Here is a 22,489-nt window from a genome sequence, read left to right as displayed (position 1 = left end):
TTAATTATATACACCAACTAATGACAGCATATGTATGTATATTATGTGTGACACAAACTATTTTCTCTAGTTTAAAATCTAATTTCTGCTTCTGAAAACGTAATTTCTGATGCTCTTCCAAAGTGAACTTTTGCTGTAGCTACGATACCGATATCAAATGTAGGGACAGTGAAGTCAGTTTTTTCACTAAGGGCCTACTGATATTTGCAAATTTGTTTCTCCACATAAACTCCATTTCAATGTTGAATATGCTTAAAGGTTGGAATGCAGTTAGGTCAATTTGAGAGCATTTACACCAGTGTAATTATTCTGATTGGAAAGGGTACATAAGCAAGGGCTTTCAACACCACAGTGCTGGTGATAATTCTACACCTTCTAATTAATACCATAATATCTAAAGCTAGCTCAGTTTTAAACCTGTTAGAGTCCTCAATTTACTGCAAATTTATGAGTAAAATAACTTTTAGATTAGTTTAAATTGGTGCAAATTGTTGCATAGAAACCTTTATATTAATTTGAGTAATTTCTTTGTCTGCTCTATTCCCATTGGTCCATTTTATGTGTAGTGGGATGATGGTTTTTTTTCCATTTTCTGACTAGATATTTCCATGCTACTATTCACTCTTTGATAATTAAGATATTTTCATTGTTTACATTATGACTTTACTGAAAACTTAATCATGGTGATGTATTTCAGATGAAAAAAGGAATTGAAAATGTTTAAAAAAATTTTTTAATTTTTGCATTGAGCATTTTTGTTTAAAAGAAAACTAAAAAAAATCCACAAACTCCACCCTCTCAAATCTGAAAATCTTTCCACATTTCTCATTTCTTTCTTCAGACCACCTGTAAGTTAATTACATTAATGTAGATCAGCAACAGTGCACAGAAACTTTTTACAATGAATAGTTTAGTTTGTCTATTACCAGCTGATCTGTATTAGTGATTAAGAAGTAGTTTGTATTGTTTGCCAGCAGACTTCAAGTAACAATTAAAGATGGAAAAAAACAAAACAAAAAAAAAAAAAAAAAAAAACACCCCACATTTTATCTTGGAGAATTTGTTATGAAAATAACTTTTGAGTATTTTGTTCATGCTATGGTAGGAGAGGAGATGTGTTTTGTTTCTGGATCCTCTTTAATTTCACTGATCCTGGAAACTGGAACTTTGTGTATGTTTAAATACAACATAAGAGATCCGAAACTGTAGAACTCTCATATGGTAGCTCTGCATAACTGAGTATCTGTGGACTCTGTAGTTGCACTACATTTTGTACTCTGTATTTGATTATGAAAGTATTTTCCTTGTATCTCCTGCATGCATCTCAGTCTCATGCAGTCTTTATAGCATAAATGAAGAAATGTGGTCTAAATGGAGCTTTTGTGCTGTGTAACCTGTTTGAGAAATCTACCTCACTGTTTTACAATGGCTTTTTTATTTTGCATGTTCATACTTAATCACACTGGAAAATGGAAAGCTGTTTGCATTTGAATGGTGTGCTTTGGCACTGTGTGATCAGCGCATGTACTAATGATTTCCTTTTATTTTTCTTCTTTCCTACTTTTCCCCTTTTTTCCCATTCTTTCCACGTTTTGTACTGCTATCTCCATACTTTCCTCTGAATTTCTTTGCTTACTGTAGCAGCCCTTGCCTTTTCTCTTGCAGCAACAGCCCAGGCTCCAAGGATCATTACTGGGCCTGCGCCTGTTCTCCCACCAGCTGCCCTGCGTACTCCTACGCCAGCTGGCCCTACCATAATGCCTTTGATCAGACAAATACAAACCGCTGTCATGCCAAACGGAACTCCTCATCCCACCGCTGCAATAGTGCCACCAGGACCCGAAGCTGGTTTAATTTACACCCCGTACGAGTACCCCTACACGCTGGCACCAGCTACATCAATCCTTGAGTATCCCATTGAACCTAGTGGTGTATTAGGTAAGACTTTTATCCATGCATGACTGCAGAATACGTCGTACGCTTTCATGGTATTTGCATCTAGAAGTCATGAGGCTTAAGGGGAAAAAAAAAACAAAGCACACACACACACTATTGCCTCAGATATATCACAGTTACCTAGGAAGACTGATGGTGTAATTCAAACATTTTAACATGGTTTTGCATTGTTAAATGTATGTGTTTAGCATATTAGTAAGATTGTTGAAAACAAAATCTTAATATGTCACGAGATGGCAGGTACATAGGCAAGAAAAAAACAAATATACGTTGATGTCTATTGTATGTAATTTGTTCTCCCATCAATACTGGATTTGTTTGTGGCAACTTCAGCATGAGTTTCCAGCAATCATTGGAAAAATGAACTTTTGATTTTGTAGTATCTTTTTAGTAGCCAAGCTGGAGAGAATTGAAAGATGTTTTTTCAGTTTGTTTGGGTTTTATTCTTTATTTAGAACACATTTGATCCACCTCTCTTCAGCTGTAAATCATTTTGTGAGCAGAAAATAATTTCAGTGAATAAACGTAAAGGAAACTAAGTTCTGAGCAATGGACGATACAGCTAGCAACTTTATTGATTGCTTTCTTTAGATACATTGTGTTGAAATGTCCATAATTCCTAATATTTCAGAACATTGACTTGCTGTATGAAGGCGAAAATGATAAAGCAGCCTTGACAATTCAGTTAACCAGTCAATGTGGAATGAGCAGTTCCTATAGTGACTTCGTTGCCTTCTGTCTGCAGAATATAAACAATCTTTTCTCGTTAGTTTGTTCTGAATTGCATATGACCTTGGCGCTGCATAATGTTGATTTTATAGAACTTTGATCTTAGTTTGTTCAGTGGCAGTTATTGATTTACACAGATTCTAAACATCTCTAATGAACACTGGACAATAAGGTTCAAAGTCAATATTTTGTTGAAAGTATTGCAAAAAAAATCAGTGTTTCACTTAAATGATGAATAGTTGTTGTGTTATCTGTCTGCGTTTCCCCGTTACACAGTAAAAAACAAAAGGTATTTAAGACTTTTCCCTTTCAGGATTAGTAAGGCACTAGTAGAAGTTTTAATAGGACAAAATTATTCAGTAGGTCTGTCTTTGGGCATCTTGTTTTCCACCATCTCATAGCCAACATCCAGTGACTATATGATAACGTCATTGTTTATTTATATAAACAAGTGCATGCTCTCCCCAGCTCCACCGCCCTGATTTGTTAGTCCTTACTGTGGCGCTTGCAATATCTCCTGGGGTAGAATTGCAGTTACAGGCAATCTCCCCTCCTGAATGTAGTTAATACCAAGTAAAAAAACAGTAATAAGTTAATATTATGCAGGGAACTTTCGCTGATTTCTCACAGAATTTAGCATACTTTTATACTATTACTCTCAAAAGGCAGCTGATGCCAATGCACTCTTCTAGGCACAACTGGGAGTGCAAGTGTGTAGCCTAAAATGGTTCTCTCTAAATAGTCTGATTTAAAAAAGGAAAAAGGAGAGAAAAAAAATCACCACGCCCCTGTTTGCGTAGCATGGAATCAGTGAGTAATATGACATCTGCACTATTATCTGAGCATTTGCATTGATTTAATTTAATTAATTGAGTTTTTGGTTGAGTTTTACTTCATAATATACTCATGAACATACTCATGAATATACTATGAAATAAAATAGTAATATAATATTCTTCATAATATGTTCATGAGTAATGTTATATATTTTGTCCATTTTCTACTGCACCTTTAAGGTACCTTAAAACAATTAAACAATTAAAAACAATTAAAACAATTCTGTTAAAAATAACAGAGGAATGCATCCCTTTGAGTATTTTCGGGGATGTTGGTGTTGGAATCAAATTTTAGTTGGTGACTAACTTTGAATTCCCTTCCTTTTATCTTTAGGTATGGCTTTCCCTACGAAAGGCTAAGAATTCAAGAACGGTCTTAACTGATCCTTCATCAGATCTGAATTTTAACAAATGCTTAGTTTCAGCAGCCTTGAGAAAAGCTTGGCCTAGCAGTCAGTGACTTACTTGCACTTTTTTGCACATAGATTTAAAATAAAATAGTGCTATTAATTTGGATTAGCCCCTATTATTACAGAGTAGCTGTAATTTATGAGTGTATAGTAGTATACTGACTGCTAAGTGTTCTATATAGTGTTTGCTTTACTAATCACCTAATTCATTGCAGTTCATACTTATTGACTTAAAGTTTAAAATCACAATCTGTAGGCTTGAAGAATTGCTTTAAAACTTCTTTTTTGTGGTAGAACTGGAAATGATCTTAAAGTTAGCAAATAATTGTCAGTATTAAAAGATGGCATTATTTAAAATAGTCCTGCTGCAAGAAAGGCACTTCAGTGAATATGTGACTAGTAAAGCTTAAATGTGCTTGGGTCTAATAGATTTCATGAAATACTGTAATTTTGGGATTGTAAATGAATGGATTAAACAGGTTAAGGCCAGGATGTTTAAAATAAATGCAATATTAATCTGCACAGATAAACTTCTTATGGTTAAAATTTGAAACTACTGTGCCTTAACTTGTTGCTTTTCTTAAAATGAACTTTTGTAGTTAATGATCATTTAAATCCATTTTGATAAACCTGCTGTTAATGTTTTCTTTGAATGTTTTCTAACTTTGTCTTGATAATTGCAATTTAACTAGGTGCGGTGGCTACTAAAGTTCGAAGGCACGATATGCGTGTCCATCCTTACCAAAGGATTGTGACCGCAGACCGAGGTTAGTTTAGTTCTGGAGTTCTTGTTTGTAAGAAGTGCTTTGAGTGTACATGAGATTTGCAACACCACAGCTGGTTAACCAAAAACCATATTTTGTCCCATTCATAACTTTTTCACAAAAATGTGAATGGTTAATATTTTAGAGCTTGGGGAATACTTGTGGTTACAAAAAACGTTTTATAAACCTGCCTTTCCCAGCTCAATTAAATATATACACTTTGTTGTATATTTAATATAAAAGCTATAACATATTTCCCTTTTAAAAACTATTTAAAGATCCATCTGCATCAGGAAACCCTATGAGTTAAGTGCTGCAGTGATTAATTTGTGTTTCCTCCTCTCCCTCCAATTTGTTCTTTTAATTGGTGTGGAAATATCAGATTGGTGTTGCAAAATAAAATGAATGGATGGTTGCTTAATGAGGAAGAAGTAAAGGAATAAATGCCTCCTGTCTGTGTCTGGAGAAATTTGAAGATTTAGATTCCTTTTTTTCCAATAAACTTTTGAGCCACTGTACTGTATATTTTGAGGAGGATGCATGTTCTCAGATACCTAACTGAATTCAGAAACATAAGGGCTGTGAAGAAAATACTTCAAAAGTTGTTTGAGTTTGAATTAATAAGGATGAGGGAAGGGAAGGTGTTTTGGTTTTCTGCCAAATTCTGTTTCCTGGTTTTTACCTCTTGCTGCTAAAATGCGTAACCTGAAGGAGAAGCAACTTTTGAAGTCCTGTTGGTGAGATGACATCCAATATTTGGGCATCTCTCTTATAACTCTTGACTGGAAAGTAAATCTTCATTTTTCTCCCATTCCTCAAACATAATGCCTTTGGACCCCTGAATGAAGTATTTAAGCTTATTGAGAAAACCAATATTTTCGGTTTATTGACATTGGCTAATAAACAGTGTAGGCTGAGCACAGGAACTCCCGAATTCTTATCCTGTCCCTGCTGCTGACACAGTGTGGGTTTCAGCAAGTCATTTAATCCCTCTGTGAATGTTTTCCCATCTGTAAAATAAGGATAATAATACTTCCCTACCTCACAGGGGTGTTGTGGGGGTTCTTGTTTGTACAGGGCTTTGAGGACACAAAGCTTTATGTGCCAAGTATTATTATTCTTCTCTCATCAAAATCAGTGCTGTGCAGGCTTATATGATAGTGTAATACTCAGAAGCCAAATTCCGGTGACAGATCTGACATCTAATGCTGACTACGCTTTATTTCTCGCAATCTCCCATAAATTTACTACAAGAAACGATACAAATTTCAGTCAATACATTAAAAATGGCTCTCCTGGATACTTGCTGTGTTTATGTAACACTTATACCTTTCATATGGAAAGAACATATGCTTTACGAAAGATGTAACAAGACACTACATAGGTTTTTCAGAAGATTTCTTCTTATTTCTTGAAAGCTCTTCAGTGGGCAACGGGGCATAGTCAGAATAAGGTCATAGCAAATGTTGGCAAAAAGAGATTATAACCTACATTTTGTCAAGTGCGATAAATGTTAGGATTTGGTAATCTTTAAAAGTTTAACCTGATGTTACAAAGATCGGTTTTTGCTTGAGATCATTTTGATCTGCAATGATAGCTTCAGGATACCCTAAAACTACTTGTTTAGTTGGATATTTACCTGAGACAACTAGTAAACACAATGATAAAGTATAGAGTGGGAGAAGCATTCCAATTTTTTATTTGCTTTCATCATGGTAGTATTTAGTCAACATGTATTTTAAATATTTGGTGGAGGGCCTAAGTGTTTTGTCTGGGGTTGCCACTTACAAGTCACTGAAAAAAAAAGTTACTGGTTTTGTTTTACCTTTTAAAATATAGCCATTTTCTAATAATACAGTGTTCTTCTCTAACCATATTTGAAGTCAATTGTATTATAAATAAATAAATTCAGGTGGCTTATCTCCTATGAAATAAGTCATGTATACCTCTATCTGTCTGCATTGAAAACCATGCTGATATTTCAGGTAAACTTTTTTTTAGTCTCATCTAAGCAATCTGGTGTTGCCTTAAGAATATTACATAAAATTAACTTTACAACTTTATCTCATTTTAGTCTGAATTCGAAATCCTAGATTATCCCCAACAGTTTTAACAATTTTGCAAAAGGCTTTGAAAAGCATTGTTTGGGAGTGAGGCAGATTCTTGAATGTGTTAAAATTATTGTAGACTTAAAATAGTAAGTATTTATCATATTCATCTCTTGAGTTGTTCAATCACTGATACACTTCTATAGCTGTAGCCATGAAAAACAATGTCAGCAAACCGAAATATATATTTTTTTTCAATACAGAAATGTTTTTTTACGTAGTTAAATGTTGCTAAAACTATATTTGCATTCACTGGGTCTAAAGTTTTTTCTGTTTTTTTTTTTTTTTTTTTTTTTAATTCTAAATCGATTTTCATATGACTTGGTAGTACTACTGCATTCACTTTTTAAATAGGTTTTTACTCTTTGCATAGGTTTTAGAGATAAGCACTGCATTTAAAGCAAGAATCCCGGAATGTGTAAATGTTTTACTCTTTACAACTAAGCATTTAGAATTGGTGAAGGGTTGAAAAATATAGCTCATTTTAACTAAGAATAAAACCCCAATTTATAAATAATACAAAATTGAATTTGATGCATATAACAGAGAGACTGACTGATTTAATTGTAATAAACTGTAAATGGTGTTGCACAGTTGACAAACCTGTGTGTACTGTAGAAGGCCAGAGACTTGGCAGAGGATGTATCACAGGTGTACTGGTATTTTTAAAAGGTAGCTTACTTTGGTTATAGACTCCACAAGAAATAATAATGCTCAGAATATTCTTGAATGTTATATCCAAACCAACTGTCACATAATTTATATATAAATTTTAATACCATTTAATCAAAATTGTAATCAGTATCAAAATGCTTTAAGAGTCTGTGTTTCTAGTATACCTGTAAAGTGGTGAGATTGTGCCACATAAATATTTATTTTTATTTTTGCTTATTTTTGAAACAGTCGTTTTAATTTAAACAAATCCCAGTTAGCATGATTCTGAAAAAAATCAGGGAGCATGTGGTCTCATTTATGTTACAGTAGTCATTTTTTTTTTTAGTGTTTATGAACTGTATCCTAAATGATAGGCCATTTTTGTTATGTGAAGGTAAATCAACCCATGAGAAGATTGCTAAATCAATGCTATCTGTGAATATTACACCTACTGGACTTCATTTTAATGAAATGGCACAAATCTGACTTTGCACTGAATACCTTTCTCACTTTCATCTCCTCTGCCTTAGTCAAAATGGCAACAGTACAAAAACTTTATCAACCTCAGAATTTATTAGCTATGATTAAGCTGTTGAATGAGTCTTAAAAAATAAAAATAAAAAAAAAAAAATCATACTACTGTTAAGTGGACCAAGTTTGGTGAAGGAGAATGTGAGAGAATGATTAAAGAAGGAACAGCTCAAGAACATTGGGAATGATAACTTTCCACTTGAGAATTTTTTTATGTTTTACTGTAATTTGTTTGTGTTTTTGGGTTGTTTTTTTTTTTTTTGTTGTTGTTGTTTTGGTTTTTCTTTTTTTTCTTTTTTTTTCTGTTTTTTTTTCTTTTTTTTTGCAAAAGAAAATAGTATTTACAGGTGGCTTCTTTTAAAATATAAAAATATAAAGCAGGAATGTATATGAAATGTCAGATTTTATTGTATTTGCAGAGTATTAGCTTTGAAAATGAATAAAGAGAGCTGTTTGTAGTTTTAAAATGCCTTATTAGTATCAATTAGATATTTTCTCTATTTTTTGATGTACTTAGAGCTTTTTAAGTATAGAATTTAAAATGGCAGGACTTTTACAGTGTTTACATGCAAGTGCATTTTATAAGTGTCCTATATGTGTAAAATAGTATTTGGAACGGGAAGATGCTGGCTAAAGTAGCAGCCTTAGCGTTTTCCTGGTTCCCACGATGATGCCTACGTTGCTAGACTACAGTTTAGTACTGCTTTGTATCATGAGGCCAAGAAATTCCATGTTGTTTGTAAATAGAATAAATGAAAGGCAATAAAAAATTTATTGAACAAAAAAACATTGTTTGGCCCCTAGTTTGTTGAACCAAATTGTTTCTGTAAGTTCAGAATTCCTCAGATCCATTTCTTTTAACAACCAGTTATTAATAATCACATCCATCATTAATAGTTGCTTAATGCTTGCACCTGGGGAGGTACTAATGCTTAATAGCAGTCAGATACTGATGCCGTGCACTGACTGTTGTTTCCAAATTCTTCCGACTGAGTTCCAAAACTGTTCATTGTTTTTGTTTTCCAATTTCCTTCATCGACTGCTACTAACCATTAGTCGTTAGTTGTATTTTTATCTCTATTTCTCCTGTTAACCGGTTTTGTGGGAGCGGGCTTCTCCTTCCCGTGTCCAAATCATGATGGAGGGCTGTCATGATTTTATTGCATTCCGTAGATGGTGTCGATCAGTATGTCAGAATTAAACATGCTTGTTTTTTATTAGTTGTGATTAGTTTTCATGTTGTCATTAAGCCGTCACTAGCTGGAACTAATCTCTTCTCTATCTTTTCTTTCTTTTTTTTGTTTTGTTTTTTTTTGTTTTGTTTTTTTGTTTTTTTGTTTTTTTTGTTTTTTTTGTTCCTAACCACCCAGCCGCCACCGGCAACTAACCTATGACCTTCTGACCTCTGAACTCTTCACCCAATGATGACCTGACCATGCCTGCCTGCTGATCAGTTAACTGGTAATCGCCTTTGCTTGCCTGTCTTCAGTGCAGCGAGCTGGGGCACTTGTCCGTTCGTCTTACCATCTAACAAAACAGACAAAGAAATTGTTGTCCTCCAACTCCGCTTTTTTGTGTTCTCCTGTCTGGGTGAAAGTGGTTCTAGAACCTGCACTGAATAGTAGTAAAGCAATAAGGTCCAATTCATCCCTCCGCACTGATCATCCTCTAGCGTCCCGCCCCAAGCGAACGGTAAGGAGGCCTCGCACGAGATGGAGACAGATGTCCCTTAACTACCGATGACAGAGGCAGTTACTGTGAGAGACTTCTAGGAATATTTTTCTTCTCAAAAAGAAGTCAAAGCTCTCTCTGAATGTACTGTGTGATGATGCATCATGCATGAACCTTTGGTCAGGGATGTCATTGGTGAAGGGATTCCAAAAAGTATTCAAAATTTGACATGCTGTTTAGTCACTACCAGTGCCCTCAAAGGGCGGAAGTTGCAGCCTTTTTTCTATTGCCTGCCAAATTGGATGTTTTAAAAAAAAAAAAAAAAAAAAAGAGTGCCATGAAATACAGTGAATTTTCAGAACTACATCAATGCAGTGAACAAAACAGCAACACTATGAAAGCTAAATCTGAGTTTAAATTATTTTAACCATATTTTAATCTCCTCGGAAGATTACATGAGAACAAGGTACATGCATTATGTGTCACATTACTGGGCAAACTGTTCAAATATTTTTTTTAAACCTCCCTGTATAGAAAAAATTTCATTAAGGATGTAAAAGCCATGCTTGCCTATTTGCTGTATACATGTAACGAAATTGTAGATAAAGTGTAGTGCATTGAAACAAAATGAACAAAAAAGTAGATACTTTTACTATACAAGGGTGCTGGTGCAGAAAAAAAATATATATTTTTGGAAATGTAGCATTTTATACTTTCAAGTGTTATAAAAAAAAAGAAAAAAAGAACAAAGAAACCCTTTATTTCATTAAATGATTTTTTCTGGTGGTTGTCAAGAAACAAAAGACCAAAAGAGCCTTTTAGTCTTTCTTTTTTATTTTTTAAGTATTGGAATAAGTCTAAAGAAAAGGAAGTGCCTTATTTTCTTCATGGTCATTTAGTCAAATGTCTTGTATAATCATCTTCTCCCTCAGACAAGTTACTGCATGCCACTCAGTCGCCCAGTATGTGAAAAGAAGCTGTGAGGAAAGACAAATGATGAGTTGACCATATTAATTACCTGATTTTTGCCATATTAGTGTGACGTGACTTTGCCATAATCTCATTATGAAAAATATTTGCTAAGTTGTTGTCAAATCAGCCCACAGTTGCTTCCACAATTCTGCTTTTCGATTCAGAGCTAATACACTACTTGTGCAATGTAAACCAAAGGTTCTGTGATACAGACTGTCTTATTCTAAATTAGACTATTAGCTGAGAAATGTTGGTAGAGCTGGAAGTATTTCATTTTTGTTCAGGGATGGAGACAAGTCTTCTTGACTTTGGTTGGAATAAATATGCATCAGACATAGTAGACTTCAGAGTCATCCAGAAAACTGGTGTTCTGTGGATAATGAAAGCGCTTAGCTAGTCCTCAGTTATGGTCTGAGCATGTCCCCCATTTTTGTGAGCAGTTTCTGGAGTGTCAAGCAGTAAGCAAGTTATTTATTTTTCAGCTCTCCTTTGATTAATGTTACATCTGCCTACTGGCTTTATTTCACAAGATAAGCAGGAGGGGGGACATCAGTTAGCTGTTTGAAACCCAGCTATGCTGTATTTTTAACCCTTGCTTTCACAAGAGATTGATGTAGCTGGGCAATCACAGGAGTTGAAGCTGTTGAACGCACAGTATTTGAATCTAAAAACATTAAGTATTACTTTGTGTGGAGCTCAGTACTAAGCTTGGCAAATATCAGGTGATAACTTTAATCCCCTTCTTGTCAACTTACTCTCCTCCTGCAGATCTTCACAGCTTCCAAATGAAAGTTCAATAGTAAGCTAAGAGGGCTTACATTTTAAGCACCTGCATGGTGACCTCATTAACATCTTGTCTCACCTGGAAATAATTATCAGTTTATTTACTATGCAATAGACATTCATCCTTTTGTATTCAGCTAGCTTTTTGTTTATTGTACCACTGGCTTTGTCTTCCTGTTACACATACAGTTGTTGATTTTACTTACAGTATATACTGTGCCATTTTGATTCTTTTTTTGGTTGGTTGGTTGAATAAACTTGCGACACTCGAAAATTTGAAGAGAGATTTGCTAAAACAATACCAGTATTTGATCCAGTTTCATCTCAACTATGATAAAACCTGGACATTTTAGATGTTTATCAAAGGTCTTTTATTGGGAGGGAGGGGAAGTATGTGAAACAGATGTGTGACATGTGAAAGTAATGTTTGCTCTGAACAAATTTTCTGAAAACTTAGTTGACAAAATTTTGGATCAACTTAGGAAAAAAAAAGCATGACTTTTGAAATCTCTGAATGCCTTGGTTCTCAGTATTATCATTCTTTAATGACTTTTTCTTTATTAAAATAAGTAGTTTTAAGACTTCTTTCTGACAGTATTATGTAATTTTTTTTTTTTTAGAGTGGGTAGATGGGAGTGTCGCTTGTATGTAACCGTACAGATGACATGTATTTGTCTGTTCTTTATTATCTTAGTAGTTTCATGCTATGTATGTACCATAACCAACCTATTGCCTATGAGAAACATGTAAGATAATGTATTTACAGCCATTGTTACAAGTTTATAATGTATTTTTCTATCTTGTTTTATATGTATGTTATATAACATTCAAAAAGAATTTTTTTCCTGATTGAGAAAAAAAGGATACAAAATGCAAAACCCACAATTTTGATAACAGAGAAATTGCCAATTGTTTTGCAGTACTTTATTATATTGGGAGTGTTGTCTTTCTTGGGCTTTTAGTTAGCTACTGGATGAATACATTAGACATATTTGGGTTTTAGTTGGGTTTTTACATAGCTTGCATTTTAATTCTTTGGTTCTTTGCTGTTTCTATTAACCCATAGCATTATTTTAATAAATGTTATAATACCAACCTACTAACTCTGGACTATGTCTGTTTATTAACCATTACATGTTTAATTAAAGTAAACGAATAAAGACGGAAGAATGTAAAGTCTTGAGTTACTGGACTAACCCTGAAGAACGTGACCACAGATAACACAACGTGACTTGTTTTTATGTTGTTTGTCGGCTGACATTCTGCACACTACTATTAAGTTGGCTTTGGTCGTTCTGGCCTTTTACCTTGGGGAATAGGTGCCAGTAGATAAGGGAACAAAGTAGCTTTTTTTTTTTTTTTTTTTTTTTTTTTTTTTGAGGCATTCTTCTTGTAGTCTTGCCACTTGCCTTTCAGCATCTGCATTACTAATTCCACACTTTCTTTTTCTTTCTCTAAAATAATTACTGTCGGCTCGCAGCAAAAGAGCAAAGATGCCAGTGTATTGGTAAATCATGATGGTGTACAGAAACCAGTTTGATTCTTTGTTGAACCATTCAGAGGTTGCAGTTAATCTTGTTGCAATTTGTGAGTTGTTGGCTTGGGCACCTGTTGCATCACGGTACATTTCCAAGCACAAAATACATCTAGATGTGATTAGCAGTACATTGAAATACAAAATCTTTTATTCCCTTGCCAAAAGTGCCTTATTTTCTTCATGCCGTGCTATTTTCATGTAATATTTTGTACTTCTGCTATAGTCTATCAGTATTGCCTAGCTCAGGGGAGTACAATTTCTGTAAGCCAAAGGTCAGAACGGATCATTTCCTAATGACTGTAGAAAGTATAAAAACACACCTTTCACTAAATTTCCAAGCAACAGCCGTTTCAAATTCCATGTCTGCCTTTATGTAATCTTTGTCCCTGCGGATGACTGTAGCAACATGAATGCAGGGAATTGAAACGGTGAAAATGCTGTTTTGATTGTACCTCTATGCAGATGATTTTTACGGAAACATTTCTCTTGCCGCTTCTGTTGTCTGAGGCTCCTTTCCACAGCATGGGTAGTCCGCCTAGATTTGCAATCTTAAGGGGAACAGTCATTACAGCTAATGTCAAAGGAGACTGTTGATGTAGATCACACTTCAGATATCGACAGCCTTGGTGAAAAACCCCATTTATTTTCGTGTATATAGGAAAAATTCATAGAAGGAGATTTTTCAACATTTATGATGTTTCAAACTATGCATCTCAAAGTCCACGCGATACAAAATTTTAAAAAGTTCTTCCAGTACTGATAATAATTGAAATTGAATGCATCTTTATTTTATTTTTCTTCCGTAAGTGAGCTATGATGAAGAGGTTTGTTTTATGAGGATGTGTAGCTTTTAGTTTGTTCTACAGAAACCCATAGGTACAGTTAGATTTCTATCAGTATATTTAGAAGAGTTTCACTTGTACAGAAATTTGAACAGATCACAAATATGCTGCTATCCTAAAAGTCAGTCACAGGTAGATGATGAAACAACAAAAAAGGGCATTTTCAACAGATGACATTAGGAAAATTTGATTAAGTGATGGCACGAGTGTCATTTCAGAGTCACTAATTTATATCCTTTGAACATTTCATCAGAGACACATATTTAAATTCTGTGAAGCATTCTCCAGTGTAAGTGAAACTATTCAGATAGGATAAATAATTGATGTTATGTGTTGAAAAATAGTTCTATTCCTAAAACTATTAATTTTCTTCAATGTTTCTAATGCTTTCTATTTTTTATTAGATGTGAACTACTGTCATACTTGGTCCACAGTGCATTTTCATCTCATTCTTTAAAGTCCTGAGAATTGCCCTAAATTCTGAAGTATATTAAAGCAGAAAGAAAACAAAACAGTGGATGCCCTTAAAATCCAAATTTTATAATAATTGCTTTTGACCATCAAATGCATTTCTCAGTTTACATTAAGTGCCTGCCTGAACATTTATTTTATACTTTGCTTATTGAAAAGAAACAGGCTATTTTTAGAACTGTATTTGTGGGAGGATGCCTTCAGTATTGCAGCACCACTGAAGCTAGATTGCTCTTTATTTTCTTCCATGGTTAAATTCTTTTTACATTTGAAAGATCTTACATTCAAGTCATGTATAGAGTTGCTGGTATATCCAGTAACATGGATTAATTTAGGAGAAACATTTTTTTTTTCTTGTAAATAGCTCAGAATACAAGCAAAAACACCACAATGCCTTTTAAAATAAAATCTGAGCAGTGCTATTGATTTCTTAAGTGAAATGTTGTGCCAAATTATAACAGATTTTACTTCTCTGATAGTTTTTTCTGTTAGCAATTTAGGAAATACTTTATAGAGTCTTCAGGGATGTCTTTCAGATATTTTTAATGAAATATGCTGACGATATTGATATTTATTTGAACAGACCTCTAAAAAGTTTGTAAAAAATCTGCACGTATTGGTTTATTTCCAGATGGACTCTTTGAGGGGGACCACTAAAAAGTTTTCTGGCCTGAAAATGCAGGGAAGCATTGAAGTGTTTTGCTGTCCATTAAGAGATCCTTTTAACTTGGGAGAAGCATGCTTGCAAATAATTTAAGTTTCGTATAATCATATTTGGATAATAGTAGCAGTCACTGTAACTAGCACATTGTACAGAATGAAATCTGAATAACACATTCCTATGGTGAAAGTACATAATTGTTATTGGAACTTGTCTTGTTTTGAATATATTTGATATATTTTCCTAAAACACTATTAATGAAATACCGTTCAAATAACACAAGCAGTAACATTAACACATGGTAATCAATGTTGAATCAAACTGGTTAACAAAAGTACAGTGCTCTTCCTTCTATGTGCCTGCGCACTAATTGCAGGTGGTTTGGTTCTGCATAGGAGTGGGTGGGAGGCACAGCAGGCGGTGACTTGCAGTGCTAATTCCTTGCAGCTGGGATGTCCATCTGACAACTGACTAACGGGGAGGAACCTGACTCCCAAGGCAGAAATTAGCTGAGATCTGAATCTCATTAGAAGAATTAATTTTAAAAAGTATACATACATACATATATGCTTCTACTTGTATTATGGCAGTTTGTGTGAAACATTTAAGGTTTTGTTTGTGCTAAATAATGTATTTGGGGGAGGGTGGGAGGGAACATGGACATTGCCAAAACACATGTAAATAAAACACCAATTATGACTGTACATTATGTGCAATAAAATAACTGGAAAAAGTGCATGTACTTTATCCTCAAAAGCAAATTGACAGCTCTCAAAGCTGTAGCTATAGTTTTATTTTCTGAAAAACTTAAATTTTATTCTGTATCTAAACAGCAGAATAAAGAATGTACATTTTTCACACTTCAATTTTCATTAATGCTTTTAGCACTGTTATAAAAGTTGTCACATGCTGAAGAGACTTAAATTTTCATTAAATTTTCCAGGATAATCAAGGACAGCTTATTGGCTATGCTGTGTTATCTGTATAACTGTAAATGAGACAAGTGCATTACTTATCATAAACATGAAATACACACATTTTGATTGTAGATTTGCGGATGCACCACTTTCATAAATTTCTTGGAGATGACCAAATGATCATGATGTTACCGTAATTCTTTAAGCATAGCTGTTACAAATGTTGGTGCAAAAATAGAATTACTTTGTACTAAAGCCAACTGTTTTGGTTTATTCCGGTCACCCTAGCTAGTGAGAAACATATTTTGGAGAAGAAATTGTGTTTTAAAACCTTCATTGATATGTATACCTCTTCATTATTTAACTGCCCTGCATGACATCCCGGTTGCCAAATTGGAGAAAAAAAATGGAATTGATGGATGGATCACAAGGAATTGGCTGGATGGTCGCACTCGGAGAGCTGTGGTCAACGTTTCAATGTGGAGACCAATGATAAGTGACATTTCTCAGAGATTGGTGTGCTGGTACGGGTGCTATCTAACATCTTTGTAGGCAACATGGACAGTGGGATCGAGTGCACCCTCAGCAAGTCTGGAGACAACACCAAGCTGAGTGGTGCAGTCAACACACTAGAGGAAAGGAATGCTATCCAGAGAGACCTGGACAGGCTTGAGAGGTAGGCCTGTGCCAACCTCACAAAGTTCTACAAGGCCATGTACAAGGTCCTGCACCTGGGTTAGGGCAATCCCATGCACAAATAGAGGTTGAGCAGAGAATGTCTTGAGAGCAGCTCTGAGAAGATGGATTTGGGAGTGTTGGTTGATGAGAGATTCAACATGAGCTGGCAATATGTACTTGCAGCCCAGAAGGCCAACCGTATCCTGGGTTTCATCAAGAAAAGCACGTCAAGGGAGGTGATTCTGTCCCTCTGCTCTCATGAGTACTGTGGAGTGGAGTACTGTGTCCAGTTCTGGGGGTCTCAACACAAGAAGGACATGAAACTGTTGGAGCAGGTCCAGAGGAGGGCCACAAAGATGATCAGAGGGCTGGGGCACCTCCCCTTCAGCCTGGAGAAGAGAAGGCTCAGGAGACCTTATAGTGGCTTTCCAGTACCTGAAGGGGGCCTATAGGAAAACTGAGGAGGGACTTTTTATAAGTAAAGGTAGCAACAGGATGAGGGGAAATGTCTTTAAACTGGAAGAGGATAGATTTAGACTAGATATTAAGAAGAAGCTCTTTATTGTGAGGACAGCAAAACAGTGACAGTGGAACAAGTTGCCCAGAGAGGTTGTGGATGCCCCCTCCCTGGGGGCATTCAAGGCCAGGCTGGATGGGACTTTGAACAATCTGGTTTAGTGGGAGGTGTCCCTCCCTATTGCGGGGGGGTGGAGGGGGTGGGGTGGAATTATATCTCAAATGTTCCTTCCAAACCAAACCATTCCATGATTCTATGATAATTTATTTACTGGAGTGATTAAGTCCTCCTACCTCACAATTTAAATAAAAATCTGTGCTTCAGAAATAAGCAGAGAATAGGTAAAGCCAAATGCAACATCTGTAGGAGTCTGGCAGAAAAGGGCAGGGGAGGCTAAATATCAATGTTTAGGTACACCGTTCTAGAAAGAATGAAATATCTACTGTAATTAGCATTCAAAGACTTCTTCCATCACGAACCTCAACACATTGGTGGCATATAGTTATTTCTGAACTAGCTTTAATCTTTGTAGTTAATTGCAGTAAAGCTGTAGAGATCTTGTTTGGTGTGTGTCACTCGATGAGGTAAAGCAGCCCTTGAGATCTTTGCTGTTACTCTGGATGTAAACCCCAGTTTGTGTGCTGCAGCCCTGGCTTAATGAAATGTGGGCACACCCTCACTTTCTGTTCTATCTTTGACTGTCTAGCATATATGCACTGTGCAAACTCATTCTTTATCCACCCATAGAAAACAGAATTATGATGATCTTCTCTGTCTCCTGCACCATGAGAATTCAATCAGTCCTATCTGTGATCACGTTTGCACTTGCAATTGTTTTCCTTTGGTCTACAAATCTATGTTAGATCTGAAAATTGTTGACTGAAATACTTCTACCAGCAGAGCTGACTATTAACCTATCACTGTTTTCTTTGTAAGTGTTTTGGTATGCTTGTGGCTGGTGGTCTCACTACTGTATTTCTTCTCAATATTTTTAATATGATTACTGTAATTCCTTTGACGAAATACAAACATAACCATTGTCTTTAACTATGTAGTGAGAGTATTATTACCGATGAGTGTAAAATGCAGTGTCTGAAATGATTCTTTTTCACTTTGCTGTTCAAGTCTACCAGTGAAAGTAATATATTGAGTTCTCAGTAAAAAAATAGGAAATTGACAGCCCATTCATTCTGAGTTGATCTCTCCTGAAAATTATCAACCACGATAAACCAGATAACCTTCCCAATTTATACATTTCAAACTATTTGTTATAAAATAGTAGAACCTAGTTGCCTTTTTTGAATTTCTGTCACTGCATTTTCAGAGTATTTTTATCAGCAGCAGCGAGCAAGGTTGACTCCTTTGAGTAGTAAACCCAGAGGTGAGGTTCAAGAAAAAACACAAAATAACGTTGCACCTCTCGACATCATGTCTTTTCAGCAGCTCTTCAGTAAATGAAATTGAAATTTTCTAAATGAAATGTCAATGAGATCAAAAATCTAAATTTTATCTATTTGTCAATCAGTGATGCAGCCAAGGGGCTAAGAAGAGAAATGGCTTTAGTTACTGGGACCTTTTCAGAATGAATTCTGTTGATTTTCGGTGCACGAAGAGCAGTGGCAATTTTACTGTCTGAAACTAAGAATGTCCCAACTCCTTTTGCAATAGGTCTATCATGAAGTAAGAAATTGTTTGGGTGTTACTTCTGGTTTGCTTTCATAATATTTTAAATTACAAAATACAGGATCCTGAAACCCCATATTTTGTATCCAAAGCTTTTGTTTTGTTTTGTTTTGTTTTAATTATGAAAGACGAATCAGATTCTAACTTGTAAAGCAGTGTTTTGAAGGAATATTTTTTTTAATTGAAATTATTACTGCAAAAAGGCAGGTTCAGCAAGCAAGAGTAAAGATACTAGGAACACTCTTTTGGAGTTTCACTTAGGATACACACTGGAAATGCACAATGTAATAATATGTTATTAGTAGTGTGCACCTTTCAGACTATGATTTTAAGGATTTGTTGTAGCAATGCACCTTGTGCAGTTCAGATTAAAGAATGACAAGATCCTGCATATCACTCATATCTATATGCCTCTTCCCGGAGCACAGCCTTTTTCCAATGAATTTTCTAAGGTCTTGGCCTCAGATGTTATGGAATACATGGTAAAATCAGGGTGCAGGGAACATAGGGTTTTTTGTTTTTTTTGCGAGCCAACCTGTTAATCTCCAAAAGTTTAAGCATCTCTTACCAATTCTGGGATGTTGTTATGTTAATTAGCATGTCAAAATCCATGACAAAAACCTGTTTTTAACACAGGTGCCATCTGAAGACCTTCACATGCATACTCTTCTAGGGCATCTCTGGATCATTTCATAGAAAGCAGATCCAGTACTGCAAAAAAAAGGAGGCCACAAGGCCATTACTTGCATGATCTTGGATGACTTCTCCCGTGCAACCTTAGTGATGAGATAATTTTGATTCTTTCCCTGAAAGGCAATGAATGAAGCAGATCTTCTGTGGGATTCAGCTTTGTTTCTGAGAGAAAATAGGAAATGTACTCCTTTGAGGATTGAAAGAAGATAAACAATCATGTTAGAGCTTTGAATTCTGTCCTGAGCAGATGAGTAAAAGCAGTTTGGACTTCAAATGAGTCAGGAGAAGGAAACAAATGTAAACAAGAGCAGCGTTCTCAAGAAGCCCGTGCTATGTTAATAAGAAGTTCATCAGAGACTGTAGGTTCGAATATTAAGCGAAGAAAATTGAAATTATCTCAGTCCTTGAAGAGCTGATTTGCCATATCTCCCTTTTATCTTAATCAAACTTGTTAATTTGTCTACTGGAAATCTTTCCCCTTTTCAGTCTAATTTGAATTTCACATCATTTTCTTATGATGTTTTCCCTGCCCCCCACTGTGTTGTCTTACATTTCATACTCAAAAACCCTTAGTTAGGATGGCCAGTTGGTACAGTTCATTCTTGGGATAGAAAGACTTCAAGCAATATTTTAGCTCTAAATCAGGAATTGCAATATGTGAGACTACTGAGAAAGCCTGTTTAAATCTATGTGACTCCATCCACTTAGACAGAAGTGGAATGTCTCAATGACAAGGGTACAGAACAAACACTTGGAACACCTGGGTTTGAAATACTTCTTGCAACACTGATGTTTTGTGCAATTTTGGGCAAATGCCTTGCAGCCACATCAGAAAAGCACACAGTTATCTGAAGCAGAAATTAAGCATTATTCAGTTATCAACACAGCAAGAGTGTGATTACCTAGGTTTTCAGTAGCAAAGTCCTTTTATGTTATTTCACACATTAAAAAACCATCACCTTACCTTCTTTCAGCCGTATTTAAGTGACAAGGAAAAGAAAATTGCTGGTGCACAGACAGCATTCCTGCTTGAGTGCACAGGGGATGGGCTGGTCCCAGTGGTTTGGCTGGTTGGGCATCTCCTTCTGCTTGATCCACCTGTACAGCCTCTGAGGGCCCTGCAGAGCCGATTCAGAATTCTCCACAAAGAAGCTCAGCGCTGTTTTACTCAAGTGCCTTTGTTGCTCGTGTTCTGAACCCTTGTACCTCAGGTCTCCATCTGTGCAGTGAGATTAACAGGAGCACTGTAGCAGCGCCAGGTGTGGATAACTGTTTAAGACTGTGAAGAGCTTAGACAGAACAGAGGTGAGTCTCTTGTATCATCACAGTGTATGAGGGTCTTATTGAATGTACTTGAAAATAAAGCACATAAGCAAAACAAAATATCTTTGACTTCTTATTAATCAAGCCCACAGAACAAAAAGCCTGCACAACTTCTCAACCATCTGAGTCCCATTTTCAGAGCAAATTACCTCCGTGGGTATCAGCAGCTCCAAAGTCTCTTGCTTTGGCTTGGTTGGGGTTCATCACTGCCTCTGTGCTGCAGCTCTGCATGGTCTGAGCTGCATCCCATGTTCTCTCTCAGCACAGCAGAGGAGATACCAAGGGATAGATGTAGCTAATGGGACCAGTGCTGCATTGTCTCCTAACTGGTGGAACACAACAGCATGGATATGGTTGGTGCTTGTGAACAGCAGCAAAACAGGCGTAGCTGGATTGTGTTGCAGCCTTAGCAATGGGAGGTGGAATTTCACAGTATGATGTAGGAAATGTACATGATTGTACTGCAGGAGTATCTAACACCTCGCGTTTAATTGTTGGACTTTTTGTATCATCAGACAGCACAATACCAAGATTGCTTAAGTTTTCAACTGCTTTTCAGGAAATGACATGGCTGCTCCCAGGGCCTCTCTGGTGCTCACAGTATGCTAGAGCCAAGCACACAGATATTCTCAAGTGTTTGAGGGCTCAGGTTGTACTGCTTTGAGCTTTTGACTAACCAGAGTTATCCCTACAATGCTAAGATGACTAAATACATGATGCCCTTTACAGATGCAGTTCTATTATAATACACAGTAAGTTCAAGGAGCTGGAAAAGATGCAGTGAGACAGCATTCTGTATTATTCTTTAACAATGCTATGCAAGTGTTACTGGGTGCAGGAGAGGATACTCGTGACATACACCATTTGAGATTTGAGCTTAAAATCGAATGAGTTTATCTGTGTTCTGGGCACTACCTTTTACTTTGTTAATATCACTCATCCTTGACCGTGTTTGGGAACAAAAGTTAGCATGAAAACACCAGGCCTCTTGTGCAATCACCTGAAGTTCTGCCTCTTCAGTTCTCAGGTTACCATATGATTTTTGAAACTGAAATGCCTTAAAATAATTAACTTTGCTGCAAGAACAACAACTCTTGTAGCCTCAGGCTTGTAGCTGTGAGCAGCTGCACTTGGGATGCTGATTTTGCAGTGAGCTTTCTGCTTGCTATTAAGGGAAAAAGATAAATACTCCTCATGAAAGACAGGACTTTGGATTTCTAAAATAAGAGCTGTTGTTAGCACATAGGTATAAAGCAAAATCAGGAACACCAAATCAGTCATACCACTTGTCTCAACAAAGGCCAGCATTGGCTGATTTATTCTTAGTTGTGCTCAAGATAATTCGGCTGGCAACCAAACATTCTGTTGGCCAGCTTCTGCAAGTAGGGGAAGGTGAAAAGCAGGGATTTAGTTCCTCAGTCAAGTCTTTCTTAAGCTTTTATCTCGTTGAAGTAAACATCTGTGTTATGTTAGCTGTCACATACATCACAGTGATAATCATAAATTATACAGATGAAGTACAACTTTCACCGACTCTAGATTTGTCTTTTGAGTTGCCTCTATGAAGTAACCTTGAAATAAATGGTTTCAACTCTGGCAAGTAAAATGAATGAGAAACCAAAGACTGAAATAGTTAAACTAGTGACTTTTTAGGAGGGACTGAAGTAGTAAATAACTCTGCCTCAGACCAATTTCTCCCTTGTCACCTTCCTCCCCTTACAGTTTGCTGTCACTAATCCCTGTGAGCTATACT

At 36.0% G+C, this 22,489-nt stretch overlaps 1 protein-coding gene across 9 annotated transcripts in view; it reads left to right on the top strand.

Annotated features, from left to right (window-relative positions):
* Nucleotides 1–12,513, top strand: part of QKI (QKI, KH domain containing RNA binding) — a 134,351-nt gene extending 121,838 nt beyond the window's left edge. For 3 of the 9 annotated variants that reach the window (XM_085219882.1, XM_085219880.1, XM_085219884.1), the window contains 3 exons: nt 1,642–1,938; nt 4,624–4,698; nt 9,359–12,513. In XM_085219882.1, coding sequence (XP_085076008.1) covers nt 1,642–1,938; nt 4,624–4,698; nt 9,359–9,375 — 389 coding nt within the window. In that variant the 3' untranslated portion in view covers nt 9,376–12,513. Of the gene's footprint in view, nt 1–1,641; nt 1,939–3,855; nt 4,699–9,358 lie in introns of all 9 variants that reach the window. The other 6 variants (XM_085219885.1, XM_085219888.1, XM_085219883.1 and 3 more) reach the window with 4 other exon arrangements.
* The last annotated feature ends 9,976 nt before the right edge of the window (nt 12,514–22,489 follow it).

Source organism: Meleagris gallopavo, chromosome 2 (genome assembly GCF_905368555.1).
Source record: "Meleagris gallopavo chromosome 2, MGAL_WU_HG_1.1, whole genome shotgun sequence".
Classification (NCBI taxonomy): domain Eukaryota; kingdom Metazoa; phylum Chordata; class Aves; order Galliformes; family Phasianidae; genus Meleagris; species Meleagris gallopavo.
This window is presented reverse-complemented; position numbering and strand designations above follow the sequence as displayed.